Source organism: Balearica regulorum, chromosome 2, assembly GCF_011004875.1.
Source record: "Balearica regulorum gibbericeps isolate bBalReg1 chromosome 2, bBalReg1.pri, whole genome shotgun sequence".
In the NCBI taxonomy this organism is placed as follows: Eukaryota; Metazoa; Chordata; class Aves; order Gruiformes; family Gruidae; genus Balearica; species Balearica regulorum.
In genome coordinates, this window is record NC_046185.1 from 138,498,622 (window position 1) to 138,521,455 (window position 22,834).

The 22,834-nt window shown below is 34.9% G+C and overlaps 1 protein-coding gene across 1 annotated transcript in view; it reads right to left on the reverse strand.

Annotated features, from left to right (window-relative positions):
- PHF14 (PHD finger protein 14) overlaps window positions 1-22,834 on the reverse strand; it is a 172,360-nt gene that overhangs the window by 141,646 nt on the left and 7,880 nt on the right. The window contains 3 exon segments of the mRNA XM_075746098.1: window positions 3,169-3,328; window positions 14,055-14,199; window positions 18,898-19,541. Coding sequence (XP_075602213.1) covers window positions 3,169-3,328; window positions 14,055-14,199; window positions 18,898-19,541 — 949 coding nt within the window.

Here is a 22,834-nt window from a genome sequence, read left to right on the forward strand (position 1 = left end):
GACTCTCACAATTCCTAATTGTTAGACAATTGACTTTAGTCTTTAAAAACATTTTTTCCATACAGTAGAACTATTATTAAAATAGAAAACAAAACTGAGAAGTACAATTTCTTTAATTGATTAACAGCTTTATAAGGGAGATGCACCGACACTGTCCAACCTAAAATCAGAAAATGAGGATCTGAATCCCCAAAATATTTAAAAAGTATGGGGTCAAAGTTATCCACCATAAATTCTGACTCACTTGTGTAACTTTTTTTTCTTAATACCACAATATTTTCTTCTACTTTCATTGTTTCCCCTAAGATGCATGTAGAAGACATGAAGGGAAAAAAAAGATTTCTTTTACATGCTGTATGTATGTCTTTAAAATGCATCTCGGCTACAAATTGAGAATGGAGCTCAATGTATATTCAATGGAGAAAGGTAGATGCCTCCAAAGGTTATTGCTAGTGTCTTCACGCAATGGTCAAAGTTCAGTGTTATGAATACCTTCGTTATCTCTTTATTCCCAACACAAACTCAAATCATTTTTGCTATCAGGAAAAAAGACAAACTAAGGGAGAAATACAAGGGCGTGTACAATCTAATCCCCAAAACTTGAATCAACTTACATTTTAATACCATATTTACTTTTCTGAAGACAGACAACACAGCATGTCAAAAAAAGCTTTCCAAAACATCATCTTGAGATCTGCTAACCTTTTAATGATGGCAGGACCAGATCATTACAGTATTAGCAACAGTAAAGTCTGTGTAAGACTGGAAAGTAAAAAAAAATAAAACACAGCAAATACTAAAGAACTAAGGGGCGGGGGGGAAGGGGAAAACAAGTAAAGACAGATAGGGATATGCTTATGCATATAAGACAGCTGTATACTTACATGATAACATTAAAAAAGCTTACTAACACATAAAAGATTAAACTTTTGCTTCATTTTAACTCACTTCCTTGCATTTGTGCAAGTCTAACAAGGGAACTCTTCACAATGAGTAGGAAAAACCATGAAGACCACTACAAACCAGTGGGTGAAGGAAGAGCAAGAACACTGTTATATTTTGTGATTTGCTAGTACAAAAGATGTTGTTCTGCAATATATACCTAAGTGTAAATAGTAATGTGACTATGAATTCAGATTAAAAAACACAAAAGGTTTTACAGTCACAGATGTTGACATTTCTGAATTTTACAGTACTTAAAGAATTTGTACTAATACTGAATATTCAACTGGATTTTTTCCAACTCATCCATCATCATCAGTAAGATACAGGAATATAAGAGTCTGCAGACATATCTCAAACAGATACATTCAAACAGGATTAAGAAAGCTTCTCTTTCCTCTAAGCCATCTTACCAACTATTTATTGCCATCCCATGTTAACATAATCAATGAAAAGCTTGTAACAGGCCCAGCATCTGAAAACTTTGTATATAAATTGCAGGTGTGTGGTAATATAACTGTAAAATGTATGGAAGGAGAACTCAGTTGTCATGGTCTAAAAAACAAACAAAAAAACCCCTCACAAACCAAAGACAACCCACCAAAAAACAGTAACAGCAGCCATAAATCAGATATCATGGATAATTCTGCTCTCTTCTTTATTATAGAAAATTAATTACTATTAATATCGACATCTTAATTGATTTTCCAAATATGGCAGGAATGGAAAACATCATATTAATGTGTTTATTCTCAAATTAGACCCGAACTCCATGCTAAAAAGCCTATCTCTGGCTGGAAATTATCAGAAGTGAAGTACACTCTCAAAAATCAATAATATAATTTTCATCAATCAAAATAATCATAATATACTAGGCCTGTCTGAATACTTTTTAGCACATCTTCAATACTTTTTTTCCATCACCTAACATCAGTGACACTCAGTCCTTAGCTCTCCTAAAAAGAAACATGGGGCTGTCCTCCCACTTCCATCTTACTTGCAAGTGAACAGACTTGAGCAGAGTCTGTGTAAGGTTGCAGTGGCATTACCTTGCACGAAGCAGAATACTACAGAAAGGATAAAGACTACTTTTCCTTCCTTGAAATGGAGCACATGCTTTGATTCTCCCAATGGCCACATACTTCTCCCAGTTCAATACGACAAGAAGTCTGGAAGGTGTTTTCCCCCTCTGCTGCAAGCTTCATCATTCTTTTTTGTGGCATTATTAACTAAAGAAGAGAACTTTCGTGTTTTGCTACTCTTCAGGACTAACCATGAAAGAAGCACAATCCTAGTAAGGCATAAAATGCAGCTTTCTGGCAGCTGATTAAATTGAACTAGCAGAACACATGCTCAAATTCTACAGTAGCTGACAGGAGATACTGAACACTACAAGCTCAGTCACTGTCAGAGAACCACTGTGACCAGCCACACCAGCTGTCTTTGCTAGAACATAATACTACTATTCAGCAGTGAGGCTCAAGGGACTCAAACCCTTCTTTTCTCACTGCAACCTCCCAGCTTAAGCAAACCCAAAACAACTACACAATTTTTGTTAAGTTTCCCATCCCTAGTCCCTGCTGTCAATAGTTCAAGCCATTGGTTAAGTGAGAGAAGTCTTCCATGTCATTATCCTTGCAGGTGTCTGAATACCCAGTAAGAGTTTACGGTGTATTAACTCCCTCCATACAGGGAACCTTTTTGTTTAAATGTAAACTGCATTCCTGATGCAAACAAAGTCTTTTTCAAGACTCCCATCACCTTAAATAGTATGGATTTTTTCTTTAAAAAGATGCACCACACAAGTAGTTCAAGGGAACAAAGAAAGACCTTCTCGTATATCCAGTAAGACCTCTATATACATATAGCAATACATGGTGACTTTGTACTGAAGAACAGGATTTATATGTCCCTGAAGTAAATGGTGATCTTTGTTTCACTTAGGTACATCTTTTGCTCACAGGTCCATAAATCTTCATGCTCAAATTCATCTTAAGACAACATCTTCCTAATATTACAATGGGCATGAAGAATATTAGGAGAATACAAAAAATTAGGTGATTGACTATCCAAAGTACACCCAACTCAAAAATGAGGTGAGAGACAGGATATCAACAACAAAGTTTAATGTATGACACCGTCACCTACAGGAACAGACTAGGGCAAAACTCAATCTTGTAAATGTAAGATAACATCAAATTGAAAACATCACTACTTCAGTCTTACCTGCCTGCATCAGTCTCCTTGAAGATCCCATCCTGGTTAGGACACAATTCACAACTAGGTGTGACACCACATTTGCAAGCATCACAAAACCAAGGTTCCGTGGAATTTTCTGAAGCTGAGCTCATGATAGAGTCACTCTCTCCATCAACACCATAGCAACCTACACACACAAAAAATGAAGACCAGTATAACACAATTGTAGAAGCAGACAGTTGTTAGTTATGATTTCAGCAGGAAACATACACACATGTACCTTCAGAGGAATGATACTGAGAGTCTCAAGAAAGCTTACAATATTTTTGCAAAGATTATTTTTAGTGCAAAATTTACATTTTTGAAGAGTTTCTGATTCTAAGAAGTGATCTATTTTATGTGACTGCCTTCGATTACAACTGAAAAACAAGAAAAAGGCTGGTTTACTTTATTCATTTAGCAACACTTCTTCCAGACTATCCATTAAGAAGGAAAGTAAAACAACCAACAAAGACAGAAAATCTCAAAGCATTTTTTCAAATAAAGAAATATATTTCACGTTAAATGCAACAAGCTAAGGAATTCGTGAGCATTTGCAGGCTTCTCTTGAATATTCCTATCATTTTCCTTCTCCCTACTCTGAAAATGAACATTACTGGGGGAGGTGGGGGGAGGTGGTGTTGGGTTATTTTAGAGGTTGATTATGCCAGTAGTATCCAGTCAACAAATATGCACTCTACATGCATTCTGCAGCCAAATCAACTAAAAGAGAATATACATAAACCCACTATCTGCATACTTCAGGGGTTGTAGGACTGAGCTTAAAAGATGTTCTATAACTTCAAAACTGAAGTAGTTTGCAGAGCACAAACTGACAGTTTTGAGAAACCACACTGGTGATTGATGAATTATATTAATTTTTTTAAGCATTCTTATTTTTACCTGGTTTTAAATTATGGCTAGACTCTATCATTCAGTTTCTCCATTCCTCTTTGGTATATCCACTTTATTCTTTATGATCGTTAATAATCACAAATTTAGGAAAACAGTATTTTTAAAGTGATTTAGAAGCTTGTTATTTAAATTTTGCACAAGAATAAGAGTAGTATTATTACTGCTGCAAATGACAAAAAGGAAAATTTTAAAGCTTATCACCACAAAACTGTATTTCTGCATATACCACATTTTGAACATTTATCTGCTATTCAGGAAGACAAAAATATGATTTCATTGTCAACACTCAAAACACAGTAGAGACTTTACTAAAAGATTAAATTCAGCTATTTGTCAAATACAGTGATCAAGTCAACATTTGTGCTTGCGGAACAGTTAAATTACTGAATTCTGCAATTAAATAGCAACATGATTTGTTACTTTGGTTCATTACCCACTGACTGTAATAAAATAGTGTCAGTGCTCTAACTCCCCTATGACAGAAACAGAGCTCTGCGTAATAGACTAAAGCTACATTCAGGAAATAAGCAATAACACTGTAGGAATCATTTAAGAAACATAGTCTTTGATTACAGAATGAGGTTCATCAATAAGAATAAAATAAGAAGCCAGAATGTTTCTTTTCATTATAAAAGTATTCCAGAATCAAAGGACAAGTAATGTGCAGACATGCATTCACAGACAAGTTTCATTAGGTATATAAAAAATTATATAGTTCCTACATAAGGTAACTCCATTTTCTTTATAATGTGGCATCAGCTTTAAGAAGTATTCCAGAAAGTCATTTTTAAGCTCTACTAACACAATCTTGAATACATGCCAGTAAAGCTACTTTTAAGCAGTTACATTAATGTACAAACACACAGCCCTTTGGTATCATTTGATGAATAATTAAGCTTTTTATAATTCCTACAGACTTCTTAATGTATTAATGTTTTTCTAAGTGTACTTATTTAAAAATTACCTAATGCTATAGAAGCAGTAATACTGTCATCAATCCATGCGGCAAAATAAAATCAGTTTCTTTCAAACACTGATGCATCTTCATCAATTGAAAGTAATTAAATTTGCTTTTCTAACCTAAGTGCCATCAGTCTGCTAAAATTAGAATGGTGACTTCCCCAAACTGTCTCACTTTCATTCTGAAACAGTTGCTTTATTTTACTTACCAGTAACTTATACCTGGTTATTTTTTTATCCTTCTTCCTAGAAAATGATACACATGTGCTGTAATTATTTTCATCCTTATCATTTGTGTTGACATTAAACATGGTTTCTATAACAATCCAAATCCAGGTCCTTTTTTCAAGTAGATAAAAAAAAAAATTCTGGATTTTTAACTCAATTTTTTTTGTCCCAATTTGTACAGAAGTCTTAAAGACATCTTTAAAGAGTTTAAGATCTCTAACATATAAGGAGGCATTTACTCTTTTCCCTAACTGCCATTTAACAAAAGCTAAACACCATGCTGTTACAACCAGCAAAAGGAGTGGTCATTAGCTGGAGAAAATAAGACTAGATTACCATTAATCATTGTTGATAAATACATCAAAACAGTCTTGTCCACAACAGAGCTGAAGAAAAGGAAATCCAGACCATAAGATTGCCGTCAGCTTGGTGTACACTGTTAAATAACACTACAAAGCTGCAACACAAAGCCTTGTTTGCTACAAAGCCAGGTAAGCAACAAAAAGGTTGCACTCAGCGGTAGCTTTTTATACCCACATATATCAAATTGTTACCTTTAACCACCAGGAAAAACAACTTCAGTGCAAAGTTTCGGAGAAGGTACTTTGTAATTGTTCCTGACTGAGTAGTGGCATGGACCAGTTTCAGTTTGCTACCAAATAGGTCTGAAATCTACATAATATGTCTTCCGAGTTTACCTTCTAGGAGTTAGGACTAGTGTATATACATAGTGGAACAAAACTCATCTTTATGAACAATACTTTTAAATAGGTAATTAGGTAATGCACCATAAATAATTTCTAATCAAGTCCTGAGACCCAATAGCAGAAGTTTAAATTTGATCTAGTAATACTTAACAAAATGAAGAGCTGAGTCCCAAAAATTAATTAGAAACCACTTGTTAGGCTGTATTTTTTTATTAGGGATACACAAGTATTTTAACCCAGAATTTTTCCTGTTTTCTATAATGAGTCATTAGACGCTTTTGGGTTGTTAAGTGATAACAGAAACCAAAGGAGAGGTCAAATTTCATCAATGTAATATCCATATCGATAATACAAATCTGTTGAACAGCTGCATACATGAAATGTCTGCAAAGCTACAAACTATAAGTAAGATGACAAATCTTTCACGTGGTTTTGACACCAAAAAATCAATACATATATGAAAATAATTAAATTCCTTTAAAAAAAACCCTAGTAGTGAAAGTTCCTTGCAGGCCAAAAATATATAGTGAAGCAAAAAATTGCTAGTAGCTCAATTTTTAAATAATAAAACTTTCATGATTCAAAACCAGCAAAATAACTCAGAACAAAATCAATGACAAAATATATTTGTCTTGATTGATGTCACTTGACATTAAGATGCCAGATGTGTACAGGAGCAGATGTAATGGTTGTTTTTCAAATGTACAAGGAAAAAACCCACACTTTATTTCACTTCAGTTGAGATATGAAGGCAAGAACAGTTTCAGAACAAAATCCTATTGCAGAAATATATCAGTTTTGCTAAAACTTAAAATTTCAGTCTAAGTAAGTGTATTTGGAACAATGAAAAGCTAAGATCATTATAGCATTCATGTGAAAGAGTTTGAAGTCTCTGCCCAGTTCAAACGAGAGCAAGGATATTAATCTGTTCTCCCATAACCAGTGCTCTGATCACTTGTGGTAGTTATTCTAGAATAAATACTTTAATCTCTTCTGTGAGTTGCTCCACTTCTATGTATAAACATTATTTATTGTACCATATGTTTACTAATTCTGCAGCCTAACTGCAGCAGGTCAAACTTGTTCCAACGTACTGAGAAACAAAAAACTTCAATATCTTACAGTTTTTCAAGAAATAATAACTTTCTGGTTATTAATTAGCAACCACAATGAAAACCCTGGCAAAGCTAAGGAATGCTGCCCACCTAGTAAGCATCTGCAGTGTCAAAATTAAAAAAATAAATTTTCAAAATTTTTCAATATGCTGACTTTATTTTTCCTCTAACTGCCAACAGAAAAACTAATTTAAGCAGATAAACATCACGTTTTTAAACAACAGAATGCTATATATACCCTGTCAAAATTTAGAATTGTGGATAAACAGATTCTCAAATACATTTAAGCAAGCAGATGCAATTAACTAACTAATGAAAAATATGAACTTGCACTTCTAGATCACACTTTCAGTGGCTTGCACTTTCCAATTTCAAGTAACCTTATGATAGTTATGCTAAGGGATTTATATTTCCCTTAAGTTGAAACGGGGATTTTCTACTGCATGGCTATATTTGAATTTTTGTGTATTAAATCAGATCTGTAATACAGTACAAGATGCACTTGATAAAAAAAATCTAAATGCACTTTCGTCCAAGTCTGTCTGAAAAGTTACAATATATAGATCAAGAGTTTATAAAAACAGTTGTATTTTCACCACAGTAATACTCTTATCTGTAACAATTACCTCTTTAAGTACATTATTTTAGGACCCTTAAAACTGCTGAGTACAACAAAGGTACTTATTACTGCCTTCTTTTCCTATGCTGAAAGAATTACTTCAGTCCCATTAAAAAAAAAAATAAAAGTATTATTTTTATGACTCTCTAAAATGTATAGATGTGCAGATACAAAGCTGCTGCTTGATAAATCATCCCATTCTAGTATTAAACAGTTAAGCTGATGAGCAAGAAACAGTTGTCCAGCTTTACTGTATGAATTGTTGGAAATTGTTGGGGTTGGAACAGAAAGCAACATAAGAGCTCACTACAAGTACATCTCTCAAGCAACATCAGGAGGCAATATTTAGATTCTTACTAAAAGCACTGCAGTTGTGTAGATGGTGTGACTACCTAAGGACTGAAAGGACAACAACTTCGGAATTTTGGATCTTTAGAATACCTCTGAGAACCCCTTTTCAACTACAGTTCATTAAATCCTCATGTTTGTATATTCTTAGATTACTGTATCACAACTCCATGTCTGCCACTTCATTGAATACCTCTTACACTAACCGATAAAACTGGTTTAGTATAATTTTAACCTATGAATTTAACCAAATGAAAGTAGTTTAAACTCTCACCACGTTTACTGTTTCACAAACTGCATCTATATATTACGATTACAGCCAAGTTGTCTATTGAACGTATGTCATTTTATACAGAAAACAAACTTTTTTTATTCCCTGATTTTAAAGTCCTTGAACTCTGTCAATAGCTTATTTTTTATGTGATTGTCATTAAAATGAAACTGCGAACACTTTAAAATGCTACCATTAAAACAATTGTTCTGAAATTTATACCACTGAGGGAAACAGGAAGAGAGACCTTATTCTTGCCTTGGCTACATCTGTTCCTCCATCTCTCTGGAAGGGTACTTTTTTGCCAAACAGAACATCTGCATACACTAAATACATCTACGTATACTCTGAAACATAATCTTACTATAAAGATCATGAAAACATGAATTTTAAGGTAAACTGTTGCTGTGAGATCATAGTATTTAAAATACGTTACATTCAATCCTTAATTGGACCAACAGTTTAGAATAAAGACTTTAATCAATTCATGCATCATAAATTCAGAACAGTATTTTTATTTAATAAACGAAGAGTACTAAAGTACATGATTTTGCAAAATAAATTATTATACTAGACAGCAGTAGACCAGGGTAAGTGGCAAAATTAAAATGCAAAAACGTTTTACTACACTGTAAAGCATATGGTGACTACACTATTGCTTTTAGCAAGAGAAATTTTATTCCCTGCCATACACATCACAGGGAAATAAGAAACAAATAGAGGGGATGGAAAAGAAACAGCAGGAAAAATGTAGAACTTCTCTCATTTAATTCACAGCAACTAACCCAAGGGCAATAGCTGGCAAGCGTACTACCTACAGTTGTGGCATATGCTATGATACGCACCAAACATTTTCTTCAGACATGCTGCAAGCAGTATGTCAAAAAAACTGACTCCACAGTTGAGGGTGTCCTGCTATTACGAGATCTTACCACAAAAGCATTTATCCAAAATGACAGATTAACACCTAAAGAAGATTTTTATAAAAAGAAATGAGAATTATTATCCAGAGAGAAGTAAACACTCCAAAAAGCAACTGTACTACTACAAATCCAATAAGAAAGATTTTTTCCCTAGCAATGTAAACATTTTTATTTTTTTTAAATATGAAATGAGAACAATTTTTTTAACTTGATAGACTTATTAAGTAATTACAGACTGTTTAGACATAAAAGATGAATGCAAAGTATAAAAGTGGGTATTAAATTAGTATTACATGTATGCTACTTTTATAGTTTTAAAGGCAGTTACAGATTTCTGTCATTTTGGACCAGTTATTTGCTCCACAAAGTTTACACATTTTTCACATGTGTCTGCAGAGCAAAGATAGCTTCTGGAGAAGTGATGCAGGCCATGCAGGTGATATGAACATTGCACAGCAAACAGTTGCATTGCTAGAAATTTAAGCTCTTTTCCAATCTCAAAACTTGTCAGTAAGGCAAGTAAAAATGTTTATTAAGGGTCCATGACTCTAGGTCTGAATTAGAATCCCCCTCTAACTCTTGGCCATGTTGCTATGTTCCACATGAGTGCTGGCAGAATTATTCCCAGATGAGTTATGACCCCTCTTTTCCTACAGAAGACCTCATGTAATAGCTGAGTCACGCAAGCGAGTAAACCTAAATGAACACAAATCATGACTGAACAGGCAGCCGCTGTACCAGGCAGTCAAAAGGAAAAGGCGCTAGTCCAAGTATCCAGGTGCACAAATAATGGAGCAGTAAGCTACCTTGTGCTAGAAAAGCCAAAGCTTGCTGGAGCAAGGAAGAATGGAGATCTAGACCTTGTCTGACTTGAAACACAAGGCAACTTTAACTTACTGTCTGAGAGAGGGTAACAGATTCTTGTCAACAACTATGCTGGTATGCAGCTATTTAGGGATCACCACTGGAAGACTCACCTTCACGTGAAGGGGACACGATACGGCATTGGACCTGCCATTTGACCAGTAGCTACAAGTAGAGCAAGAGCCCCCCCCTCCCCAATGAAGGAAGGGAGCCCTGGTGTCCAGAAAAAGCAGGCTCGACTCAAAGGGCAGCATTTTCACAGCTAGGGAATAACTTCATATCAAATACAGAGGTGGCCACCATAGAAAAACCTTTTCCAGAAAGGTTCTGTGGGAGACAGAAACTTCATTTTCAGCAGAGCACAAAGGCACAAGCCAAGGGTATAACACCCTCCCTGTGAAGTAAAACGGTTTCTGTAATAGTCAACAAGGAGAGAGAAAATAAGGTCTTCCGGGAAAGAATAATCAAATCACCAATATCATCAGTATGCGGGTCCCTGGGTGGGACAACAGCAGGGTGTGAAAGGAGTATACGTCCTTCCAAATAAATATCTATAGTGCTATAGAAAAGTAGAGAAAAATCTGTCAATTTATAATACAACTTGAAATTGCATACAAAAACTATGAAGAAAAATCCTGGGGTATTCCAGCAGTTTTGTTTGGACATTTCAGGATAGCAGGCATTTTGGGTTTAAGATTCTTGAGAAAAGACAACTGCTAAGTACCAAAATCATTTCACAGGAAATGGGCGTATTATTCTTCCCAACTGCAGGCAAACACAGGTAGACAACACTGCATCAATTTCCATCCAATTCATAAATAGGAGCCTCTTCATTCAATACTGTGCTAGAAACTGCATTTTCTAAAAAACTCAAAAGCTCAAATATTAGAAGAAATTTCAGGACACAGCATGGTGTCTGCAGCCACAGCAATCTACCTACTAAAGAAAACCTGCAAAAATAAGAACAAATTCTTGGATTCCAATGTGTTTGCAAAACAGACTCCCCTATTACTGGAACACATTTTTCAAACTACAAAGCAGCTGTGTATAGTACAAAGGACTTCTTAGAATACAGCCTACGTCCATGATCTGCGCAGACAGTTATAAGGTACAGATTAAAGCCAATGATATTAAGACTAAACCTTTATTAATAGAGTGCCTTTATTAACACTAAAAAAAATAATTCTCAAGGTTGCAAGCAACATTTACATGATTAGACAGTAATCAGTTCTTCAACTACTTCTCAACCAAGTTGAATGACTAAGCCAACAGGAACAAAAAGTAATTGTTGCACTGCATTTTGGTTTGACTGCAACTTCTTTGTGGTAGTCTGTGTCTTCATTTATTACTCATGCAATCAGAAGTAATATAATGAGCCAATGACCACTGTGTAGGAGTGCAGAAATCTCTAAGTAACTGAATGTATGTATGTATAAGATCACGGAATCAAATTAAAGCTTAAAAGGTTCTGAATTTTTTAATAAAAATCTTGATTTGCTGCAAGAAATTATTTAAACAAATTACTGAAAAAAGCTCTGATTTAAAGTAGTACCTGCTCTTACTGATCATTATAAAATATCAAAGTACAGAAAAAAACCCACCAAAATAAATGTTCATTTCTACTTAAAACTCTATTACTGTATTTGCAAATTGATATACATATCTAGCAATGAAACACACGCATAAAAGGTCAAGTAAACTTCCAATTGCATCTACCATAGATTTGAAGTTCAGCTTGTTGCCGGGGAAAGTTACACTTTTATCACAGTCAATTACTTTCACCTACTCAGATTGCTTATTTATTTCTAGAACTTCACCTATTCAAACAGAACTCCACAACTGCTCTACATACGGTTTTAAGTATTTATTATTAAAATAAATTGTAAACAGCTAAACTTTCAACCATAAGTGTGAAAAATTAACCAACATCTTTACTCAATTAGCTTGTACAGCTTATAGAACTTATCAGAATAAACTAGCAATTTAAATCTTCTGAATTCATCTATTTTACTTTGTTGCAATAACAACAAAAGAAACATATACACATTGTACTCTTTATATCAGTGGGACTATAGGGACTCTTTGCCTGTAATACTTTAAAAAGAAGAATGGCAGCAATTACTTTTAGACAGATTTTGAGCTACTAAAATTCACGTGACTTTTAAACTATGGAAATATTTTCCTGTGGAGGAAAGCTAGCTATAACCTTACCTTTTGTAGGTACAAAGGTTTAGTAAATTAAACAAAATGAGGAAGTGATCTTGTGGGGATTTTTAAGGCATTCCTCTGGAATAAATAACAAATTTGCCATAATTTTATTCTATAAAAGTGGAAGATCATTTTTCTATCACAATCATTCTGCACTTTAACATGACTTAACTGCACAATCATTAAATAAATCTTTCAGAAGAATTTTCAGGGAGCTCCATGGCTTTAGGGTTTCACTGTACTGACTGTATACAATGTTTGGGGAATTCTCAAATATGCATTCATAACTATAATCAAAAGACACTGTTTTCTTTTCTCATGAGTTAATATTAGGCTGTGCTGGGGAAAAAAAAAATCTATCAAGATTCTGTAAAACTAACTTTTAGTAGTTAACCGAATCTCAAATTGAATATATTCTGTATATTACTTTCCAGAAACTTCACGGACAGAGGAAGGAATTCTGCAAGCATACCAAGACACCTAAATTTAGGAGTCTAACACTTGTTATAGTCAATGAAGACCTGACTAATGCCCTCAAAGGCACCTAGAGTATGATTCAGCTCATCATAAATTAGCTCAACTAAATTGCTCTCTAAGCTCCACTGACAGTACTGATTAGCTCTTCAAAGGACTGCAACGGAGTTCAGGAGTTAGAGTACATGTTGACACTTAACATAAGGCACCTGAACCTGAGGACAGAAATTCCATCCTCAGTTTCCTAACTGATGTTAAGCAAAGAATTGAACTACAGCTCAATGTGTGAAAAAAACCCTGTTTTGAAAGAATTTTCACCCTACTATAGGAAAACAAAAGGGAGGTAGGAGATTAAGAGAAGCACTTCCTACTTGAAAAGGCAGGCTAAACAGCTCAAAAAAATTTTTAAATGACAGGAGTTACATAAATTAAATAAATGCCTTCCATGCTTCTGAAGAACAAAACCCTGCCTTCGTTTAATTTCAAAGATTGAAGTAGCCTATCTCATTTTCCTGGGCAACCTTAAAAAAAAAAGTGAAGCCCTGAAAAGGTACAGGATATCAGAAATGCTAAAAAAACCCAAACCAAACAAAAAAAAAACCCACCACCCAACGCCACTCTTATTAATGAAGGAAAAAAAAACACCAAACAGGTTTTGTTTTTCAACTAAATAGGTATGCCTCTCTGTATTAATGCCTACCCTACCTTCCATCTCAAAAGCAAGAGCTACCACACACGATATAGCCTCACCTTCCGTTTTCACTTATAACTAAATGCCATGGACAATTCCTTTCTCTCCTCCTCCCCATCTCTCTGCCTTTTTAGTAGAGCAAAAACATATGTAAAAAACTCTTTCCTTTTAGAAGGCCTCCTATTCTCCTGGTCTTATATCACAGTTATGCAATAAATTTGTATACTGAAATAGGCAAGACAAAAATACATTTAATATAATATCCTGAAGCCCTGAAAATACAATCTACAGCTCCAGCATTTGCACACTGTGATTCATTATATAGGTATCTGTAGACCATGTCCTGTCCCATAGTTGCTTATATTTGCTTCACTAAAGTAGAAGATGGGTGTTTCACCACTAAAAATGATCCATGCAGTATTACAAAAAATTACCTGCCAGAGTTCAAAGGTTTTGTTTTTTTTCTTTTTTTGAAGAAACCCAAGTCAAAACTTTTAGCAAAAGCAAAGCATATGCTTTCCTCCTGCAACAAGAGTGAAGGGTTGTATTACCTTCGTGCACTGTTATTCCACAGTTGTCACACTGGATTATTTCATCAGCATCTTCACTGTTATCTCCCAGACAAACGCAACAAATCAAAATATGGTCCATTTTCTGGGAACTCCAATTTTGAGACTTCTCAAGGATCAATGAGTCCTAATATTGAAAAATGAAGATTACAAACAGATTACACTAGGAACTTCAATTTTATTTAAAACAAAAGATCTGTTATTTGCTCAATTTTGAACACACAAAAAAAAAAGGAAAATTATTTTCACAAGAATAAAAGCTTCTTTGTTGTCAAAACATTCAAACACTTCAGCCACAAATGTAAGAGCTGGGAGACAGGATGGATACAATCTGATGTCTCAATATACCTAGAGATCTGTTAAGACCCAAAGGTCAGAGAAGGGTTTTATTTCTTCAGATAGAAACATGTGTGTCTTTAAACCATTTATGTTCTACAAAAAGGAACACACCTAAGAAACTATTTAAAAGCAAAAAAAAACCAAAACCACCCACACCAAAGGTGACCTTCAAATGTCCCAATATTCAGAAAAGTTGTACCGTTTTGTTAAAATTTGCACCATCCAAAAAAAAAAAAAAAAGTCACATGGATCTGAAAAATCTGAAAATAAACAGCTAACACAAGCTTGCCAAGTCTTCACTTATGTAAAATATAACAAATTATCAACTCAGTTCTATTTTTTTGTAATGCTAATTTACACATCTCCATGCAAAACCATATGATTTATTAAAACTACAACAACTTATTTTCTTCTGATTATATACAGAAGTAAGGATTTGCAGAACAAGTACACTGCTCTGTTTTGGCAACCTTCACTGTGAAATACATCACTTAAAATGAATGTGGCTTTTACTATTAATTTGTCTCAGGAAACAGAGATGTATTTCACAAACCAAATAAAGCTGTATGTAAATTTTTTTTTTCACTAACATCATCTAGGCTTCTTCTTATTTTCATTGTGAAGTACAGCCACTGTCTCTTCTGCAAAGTTTCACAGCTTCCATACATTTTCTTTTATTTTTATACTAAAAGCAAACATTGAGCTTGAACTACTTTCACTGGTGATATGAAGGCATATAGGAAAGTGGGAAATTAGGCATATTAGTAAAAAATAATCATTGCAGGATAAAGAAGTAGTAATAGTTTCAGTGCCGAGGCTGACCGTTCAATCCTAAATGGCATCCGTTCAAAACATTAGAGATCTGAGAATATTCCAAAACTGCTATGGTATCCTACCAGAAAAAAAAAAAAAAAATAAGGTGGAAGGATGCCCTCTCAAACATCTTTTTCTTGTTCCAAACACCCATTTATGACACAAAACATAGCACCAATACTGTGCCTGTGTAGCCTAAGCAGATGAAAAGCATCATGACTACTACCTGAAGCAGGCATTCTTCCTCAAGGTTCTTAAATTCTGACACTAATCTATGCAATTATTTCATGATAGCCTCCCAATCTGACAGTTTCCGCAAAAACTTTTCAGGGAATCATTAATGAAGTCTCTTCGTACGTTAGGTTTATCTAGGCAGCTATTTGGGAGGGTAAGGGGAGGAATCTTTGCTTGATTTTAAAGCAAGATAAAGGGGTACAATTACCTTACCACCTAAAGCTGGGCTCAAATAGTTTACCTCAAGTAACAGAGGTGGCTTGTTACAATGGTTTTGACCTAGGCAAGGTCAAACGCATACTTCTAGCAGTTAGGAAAGACTTCTGGATCTCCCATCCATTTTCTCTAAACAACATAAGCAAACATGACCTATAAAAAACCCCCTCATCTAGAGGTAAGAATGAAGATTATACCACATTTCTGCCAACATCCTCCTTTTAGGACAAAGTTGCAAAGCATTTTGAGGAAGGCAAGAAACTTGCACTTAGTGTTTGGTATTTTTTTTTTCTTTTCAAAAATACTGTAGCCCACCATTATTCAAAATACCCACATTTAGCTTACCATTCATATTACAGACAGGAAAATGGCAGTAGATACTCCCTAACTTTGGCAGATTGTGCAATGGCACAGGCTTCTCAGACGCATCTCACAACTCTACAGGAATAAGCTTTTTCTGACAGTACCTTTGACTTAAACTGTTATTTGCCTTCACTAACATAAGTTTAAAAGAAATTTGTGATCTCTACTGTTAGAGAAGCCTAAGGTCTGCTAATTAAAAAAAACCCCAAACAAAAAACCCCCCCAAAAAATCAACACAAACTATTACTTTAAATAAACAGAATTGCACTGTAAAAAACAGTGAAATAACACTGGCTGTTTAGGCAGTGAGAACATATGCAAACATGGGCAAAAAAAAAAGAGACAAGGAACGATGGAAGGATATTTGGCTGTAATGTTGGGATCTCCATCCATTACGGTTTACCTTATGTGAAGACAGCCAACAGGTCAAACAGAGCAGCAGAATAACTTAATTTCCTACGCAAACATGGAGAAGGAGTGATCTGGAACGTATGCTGCTCACTCTCCCCTGCTTAGCCAATGTAAGCACCTGGCAGACCCCATCCCAGAAGCTGACCCTACTTGTCTAAAGCATGGGAATTTTTACATAGAGATGGTAAATGCTGCCAACTCCTGAACAATTCCTGTTCCCTACCCAAGCGAGAGAAAGGATTTCAGCTGAATCACTGTGTAATACCCATTTCTGTGGTGTTAATGAAGAAAGTGAGCATTATAAGCTATATAGCTATATACCTCTAACTTTAAAGGAACAAAAAAAAAAAAAAATAAAATAACCACCTCACTGAGAATAGCAGAATCCCATGAAGTGGTAGCAATTATAAAAACAGTAAAGCACCATTTAGCTTGCTTTTCTAGGGTCAAGCATCATTAGTAGACAAGTTTGTCTTCTGTGCTTAAAATAGTAGAAAAGTATAGTACTTCATTACAGCACAGGTTAAAATACTGTATATCCAGACCTCAAAATATTGTTGTAAAATGTAGAAAAATAAAATAAAAATGACAGAGAAACAAAAACCAAACAACCCACTCGGAACACCCCCTCCAACATCCATCCCAAAAAAGTTAGCAAAGTAAAGGAAGAATGCATATTAAGGACACTACAACATGTTCAGGGTTAATTACCTGAACATTCTTTCATAAATTAATTATGCAGACATCTGTTTTTATAAAAACTTATCTTCTGCAGTGTAATGAGATTTGGCTAGACTTGTCTGCTACACAGGATTATTTTTTTTACTGTTTTAAAATACTGTAGTAGTGAAGAGTATACTGTTATAATACAGTTGAGTATCAATCTAAAAATCACAGTGTATAATCCAGTCTACGGATCCTCACTGTTGCAAAACTTCTTCTAAAGACCTATTCATAAACAGTACCTTGCTTCACATGCAGTAAAGATTAATTATCAGTTACAAAATTATAATTTGAACTTCAAATTTTCAAATTTTGATTTTATCTTTTGATCAATGTCCTAAATCCAGAGTAAGAACAGACTCTGAGGTCCATGCTTATTAAGAAGCTTTGCAAAAGATACATCAGAGACAGCTCTGGCTTTCTGAAACAGGCCTAATTTTCGAAGTCAATGGAAATTACGGACATATTCAATAATATATCCCTAAGAATGTAGGCTCACATCTCCATTTTGATGTAGGAAACAACTCTGAAAGAAAACTGCCTGTCTCTATTTGAAGTTCTCATCATCAGTATTAGTAGAGCACTTTCAGCTCCTGAGCCAAGAGAATACAGGTCACAACACTAGAATTACAGAGTTAGACAATAAAAGAAGATGCCTATACAAAAAGTAGAAAACCCCTACAATTATGTGGGGGGGGTTTATCACAATTATCACTAGTAATTAAAACAGCACAGTTCATTCACAATAATATATATAAATACATAACAAAGTACCTGAAACGGATGCCACTGATTCTTCCAAATACTATGTTTAGCTCCCTGCCATTTTACATATTAAAATAAATATTAAGTGGAACAGCAGAGCTTTAAATAGTGTCATACCATTATCATTTATCAAATGTTACATTGACATTGTAATTATTTCCTGAAAATTGAATGCAGATTTTACAGCAACTCTTTTTAATTCATTCAAAATTTTGCTGCTGCAGGACATGAAGTCAACCATCCTGACAACCTAATATCTTAATTTTTCCACAGGCACAACCTTTACGGCAACTGTAATTGTGCACAGGAAAAAAGTTCCATTATTAAACACTTAACAAATAATTTTCACATTCTGCAATCAGAAGATATTTAATATATAATAGTTCCCAAATGCTTTTTAGTACTGTAAGAAGTTACTTCATTTGTGTTATAAGCAACTCCAACATAAATTATCAAGCTTCACCTATTTGACTTCAAAGCCAGTGTGCATATTTCTTTACTTAGAATTCTTCTATCCGTGAACTTAGCGTTCAGACTTTGATGTTTGTCACAAAGAAGGGCTACGATAAACAATAACCTATCATTTCGCCATTTTATAAGTCACAGATGCTTTTAACTTTTAGAACATTACAGATAAGCAACATTTATGCTCAAACAGAACTAAAAGTCTCATTAATACATGTTGATTTGCATACTAGATCTCCTATTTGCTTTAGAACTATTCCAACCCCCCTAAAGCCAAGAGAAGTCTCTCTATTGACTTTAGTGGTATTAGATTGGCCAAATAGTCCAAGCAAGGTTATTTAATATGCAGTGCCTAATCAGCACAATTTTGTTTCTTTGCTTATTCCTGTAAACACAATTCCAGCCAATCAGTTTAACTTTTCAAATCAACAGAATAGCTACTGGGGAGTAGTTTCCATTTGTCAACAGATATATTATAGAAAGTTGGTTGCACTACCTCATTACTCTTGCTTTGTGAAAGAGCCAGGCTATCATTTGTCAATTCCTCATCATCTGCATTATTCCTGTTAAGAACTTTACTTTTCTTCTTCTTGGATCCTCCATCACTAGCCGTGCTGCTATTATCTTCTTCATTACCTTCCTCATCATTGTCATCCTCATCACTTCCACTCCCATCATCTTCATCATCCTCATTATCTCCATCACTCCCCTCTTTCCGCAGTGCATTTTTTCCTTTTTTTTTCTCAGCAGTAGGCCGCCAGTCATTGTCATCTTCACTATCATAGTCATCCATATCATTTAGTTCTTCCATCGATACAAAATCCAGCAAAGGTCGGTTCCTGCGCAAATTCCATTTTTTTGGTTCATTTGTTTGCTCATCAGGCACAGTATCAGGTTCAGCTGCTTTCTCTTTCTTCTTTTTTGGCTTTTCTTCTTCATCTTCTTGCTCTTTCTTTTCAGTTTTAATTACCTCTTTGTCTGCTGTTGGCACCTCTTCTTCAATGGAGCTTTTTGGTGGTTGCTCTTCTACTTTCTCTTCTGATGGTTCCTCCTCCAAGATATTTTCTTCTGATTCAGTACAGGAACCTTCACCACTGTCCTTTGATGCATCTTCACTCCCATGACCACTTCCTTCAGAATCTGTTGAGCACATGAAAATTTAAAAAAAGTTCCGACACAAATGTACCCCCAAAAATAAAATCTGTTGAAGCAAGTTGTTAAACAAAAGAATGATGCATGTTCCTCCCTCATAAGGTATTCCACCTATTTTTTCAGTTGGTGTCCAAATACTGCTATTTCAAGTGGTATGTTGAGAATCTGTTAAACATGAGTGCATTTAAGATGGCAAAAAAAAGATGGAGGAATTTATTAAATGAACATTAAATGTTCCTTTGAACTGCAGCTCATATTAACAATAAGCAGTAGCACAGAATAATTTCCATGTGAAGTCATATCTTAAAGAAAGAGTATTCCAGTTTTTAATTTCTAGAGGCGTTTTTCTAAATCTTCAAAATAAAATACCTATTCAGTAGAACAGATTTAAAATTACAAAACGAAGAGTTTAGGTGACAAGTACTAACAATAGTATGGATAATCCCCCACCTTCATTTTTAATGCAGGTTTGTTTTTCTGGGTTTGGGGGCTCTTCATTTCCAATGTTATTTCACTTATTAATCCCACAAAACTATGCCTCATTCAGTGTTGCAGCTGCAAAATAATGCATAAATTCTAACCTTATACCACTCATATGGTATTGTTCTGCGTATAGTCACTATTTCCACTAATTAACACAGGCCAATCTATGTAACAGAAAGGAACAAAAGAGGATTTGTATGAGAAAAAAAAAATCACAAAAATAAGGCATCTGTACTACGAAGTACGTGTAAGAAATACTGAAAAAGATGACAACTTGTTAGACTTTATAAACATCATCCACCTTAACTATATCTCATCTTATATTCATCTAATACTTTTCATTTACAGTATTAGTTTTAATGAAAAGAAAAAAAAACTCAGATTTTTTTTTTACATTAACAAGAAAATATAAAGTTGCTTGATCCAATGCAGGGATCGGTTAGGCAATGGCTACAGTTTTCAGTTTGTTCAGAGCCATCCCCAAGTTCCTGATGCACTATCATATAGATGCAAAGAAGAAACATGTTGATGCTTGCAAATTAAAAAAATTCCTTAATCACTTTAGTTACCACACAAAAAAAACTCCATCACTCAGTATCACCTTACACAGACACTTTCTATGCACATCCATGTCTGCATAAAGCCAAATAAACAGTGGGGCCAGTGTGCTACACATTTCACATGGCATTTATTTCCAACCCACAGAACACTCACTATGACTAGCCAGTAACTCAGTTGTTACATCTATATAATGGTTAGTTTTGTCTTTTTCAGTGTATACCTGTACGTGGAAGTATTTAATGAGGAGATTATGTAATTGTCAACAACAAAAAAAAATCCTTCAGTGCTACTACTACTACTATTGGGACATTAATGTTATCAGCCTCCTTAGATTCTAATAAAAAGTATAAGTTTCCTGCAAACATTCTAACCTGTAGAGAGCTAGGAAAAAAAAGAAGAAAAAAAAATGGAGAATTCAGTAGTAAAATATATTGTAGAGTCTTTTGAGAAAAGAGTAATTTAGTCATTTCCCTACGCCTACCAGCCTTAACGGTAGTAATGGAAGTACAACATAATTAACTGAAGTTTTAAAATAGCTGAACACTCTTCAGACATGCCTAAGAAATAAAAAAGTATTAACTAACACACAACCTAAAAAAAATATTTTAAAATTACAATAGCTTTGTTTGGATACACATACACGGACCTCTGAGAGCACGTCCAAAGGAGAGCTGTGAAGATGACCAGAGGGCTGGAGCACCTTTCCTGTGAAGACAGGCCGAGAGAGTTAGGGTTGTTCAGCCTGGAGAAGAAAAGGCTCCGGGGAAACCTTATTGCGGCCTTTTGATATATAAAGGAGACTTATAAGGAGACTTTTTACCAAGGCCTGTAATGACAGGAAAAGGGGGACCAGTTTTAAACTGAAAGAGGGCAGAGTTTAGATTGGATATAAGGAAGAAATTTTTAATGACGAGGGTTGTGAGACTCTGGAACAGGCTGCCCAGAGATGTTGTGGATGCCCCCTCCCTGGAAGTGTTCAAGGCCAGGTTGGATGGGGCTTTGAGCAACCTGGTCTAGTGAAAGACGTTCCTGCCCACAGCAGGGGGTTGGCCTAGATGATCTTTAAAGGTCCCTTCCATCCCAAACCATTCAACACTATTTGCAAGCTCTCACCAATACTTTACAAGTAACTCCTAAAGGTAGACTCTCATACTATGCATTTATATTGTAGATTAAATACTGTATGCATGTTTAAAAGCAAATGTATTTTTGTATCTTATTTCACAGGTTCTGAGTGAAAATGTGCACTACCTGTCTCACTGTAAATAAGGTAGTAGTATAGGGTTTTGCCAAGCTAAAATTAATTTAACTGGATTTTTAAGTTGCCTTATGTTATTTTCTTTTGTTTTACTTCCCCACCGTAACTCCATGATAGTAATTTGTTTGGATGCTGTAATCGTGCTGTTCCATTTCTAAATATGCCTAGACTTCTTGTGAATTTTAGCTTCCACTTCATTTTTGGGGGGAATCTTAGTTTGGGTATAATTTGATCCTTAACAGCACTCTAAATTACCAACAGTGATTCTTGTACCTCAATACTACAGCACTGATAATACTCTCTAGCTGCTTTATGCCATGCAAACAATACAAAGCAGAGAACAAATAAACATTATAAAGTTTCATTCACTTCTCTCCTTCAAATTCTCTTTGCCTTCTGCCTGCACATTATGCTTTGTACTCTCCTTTCTGCATGCATGTACATTCCAGAGATACCTATAGTAAGGGATATTCCTCTTCTGTCTGAATGCATCCACTGCAATAGGTGCTTTTCTGGAAAGAGCTATTCTGTGATAACAGCTATTTTTGCAGGTGTTCTTCTGTCAGATGCACTTTCAGTTAGGAAGAGGCTGCAGTATACAATTTTCTCCTTGAAAGAAATTCTTAAAGAACGGCTCTTTTAAAGTGGCAACCATATCATGTCATTCCCTATGGGAGAGAAGTCAAGCTACTCTCAGTGAAAGATGGGGCCAGATACGCTGTCAAATAGTGGAGAATATAGAGTTCCACTGAGAACAAATACGAGAGAGAACAGTTGTGAGAAAGGTATCATTTATTTCTGTACACCTTGTATCTCTAGCTCTACTGAGAACAGCAGCAGGTGGCAGTCAAATCCAAAGAGGGTAATTCTGAAAGGAAACATTATGCTCCAGAATTAAACATAAGAAAAATTGTAATAAACAAAAGTGACCACTAATCTCCACATCAGCTGTGGAATCTTGTTTAATACATACTATGCA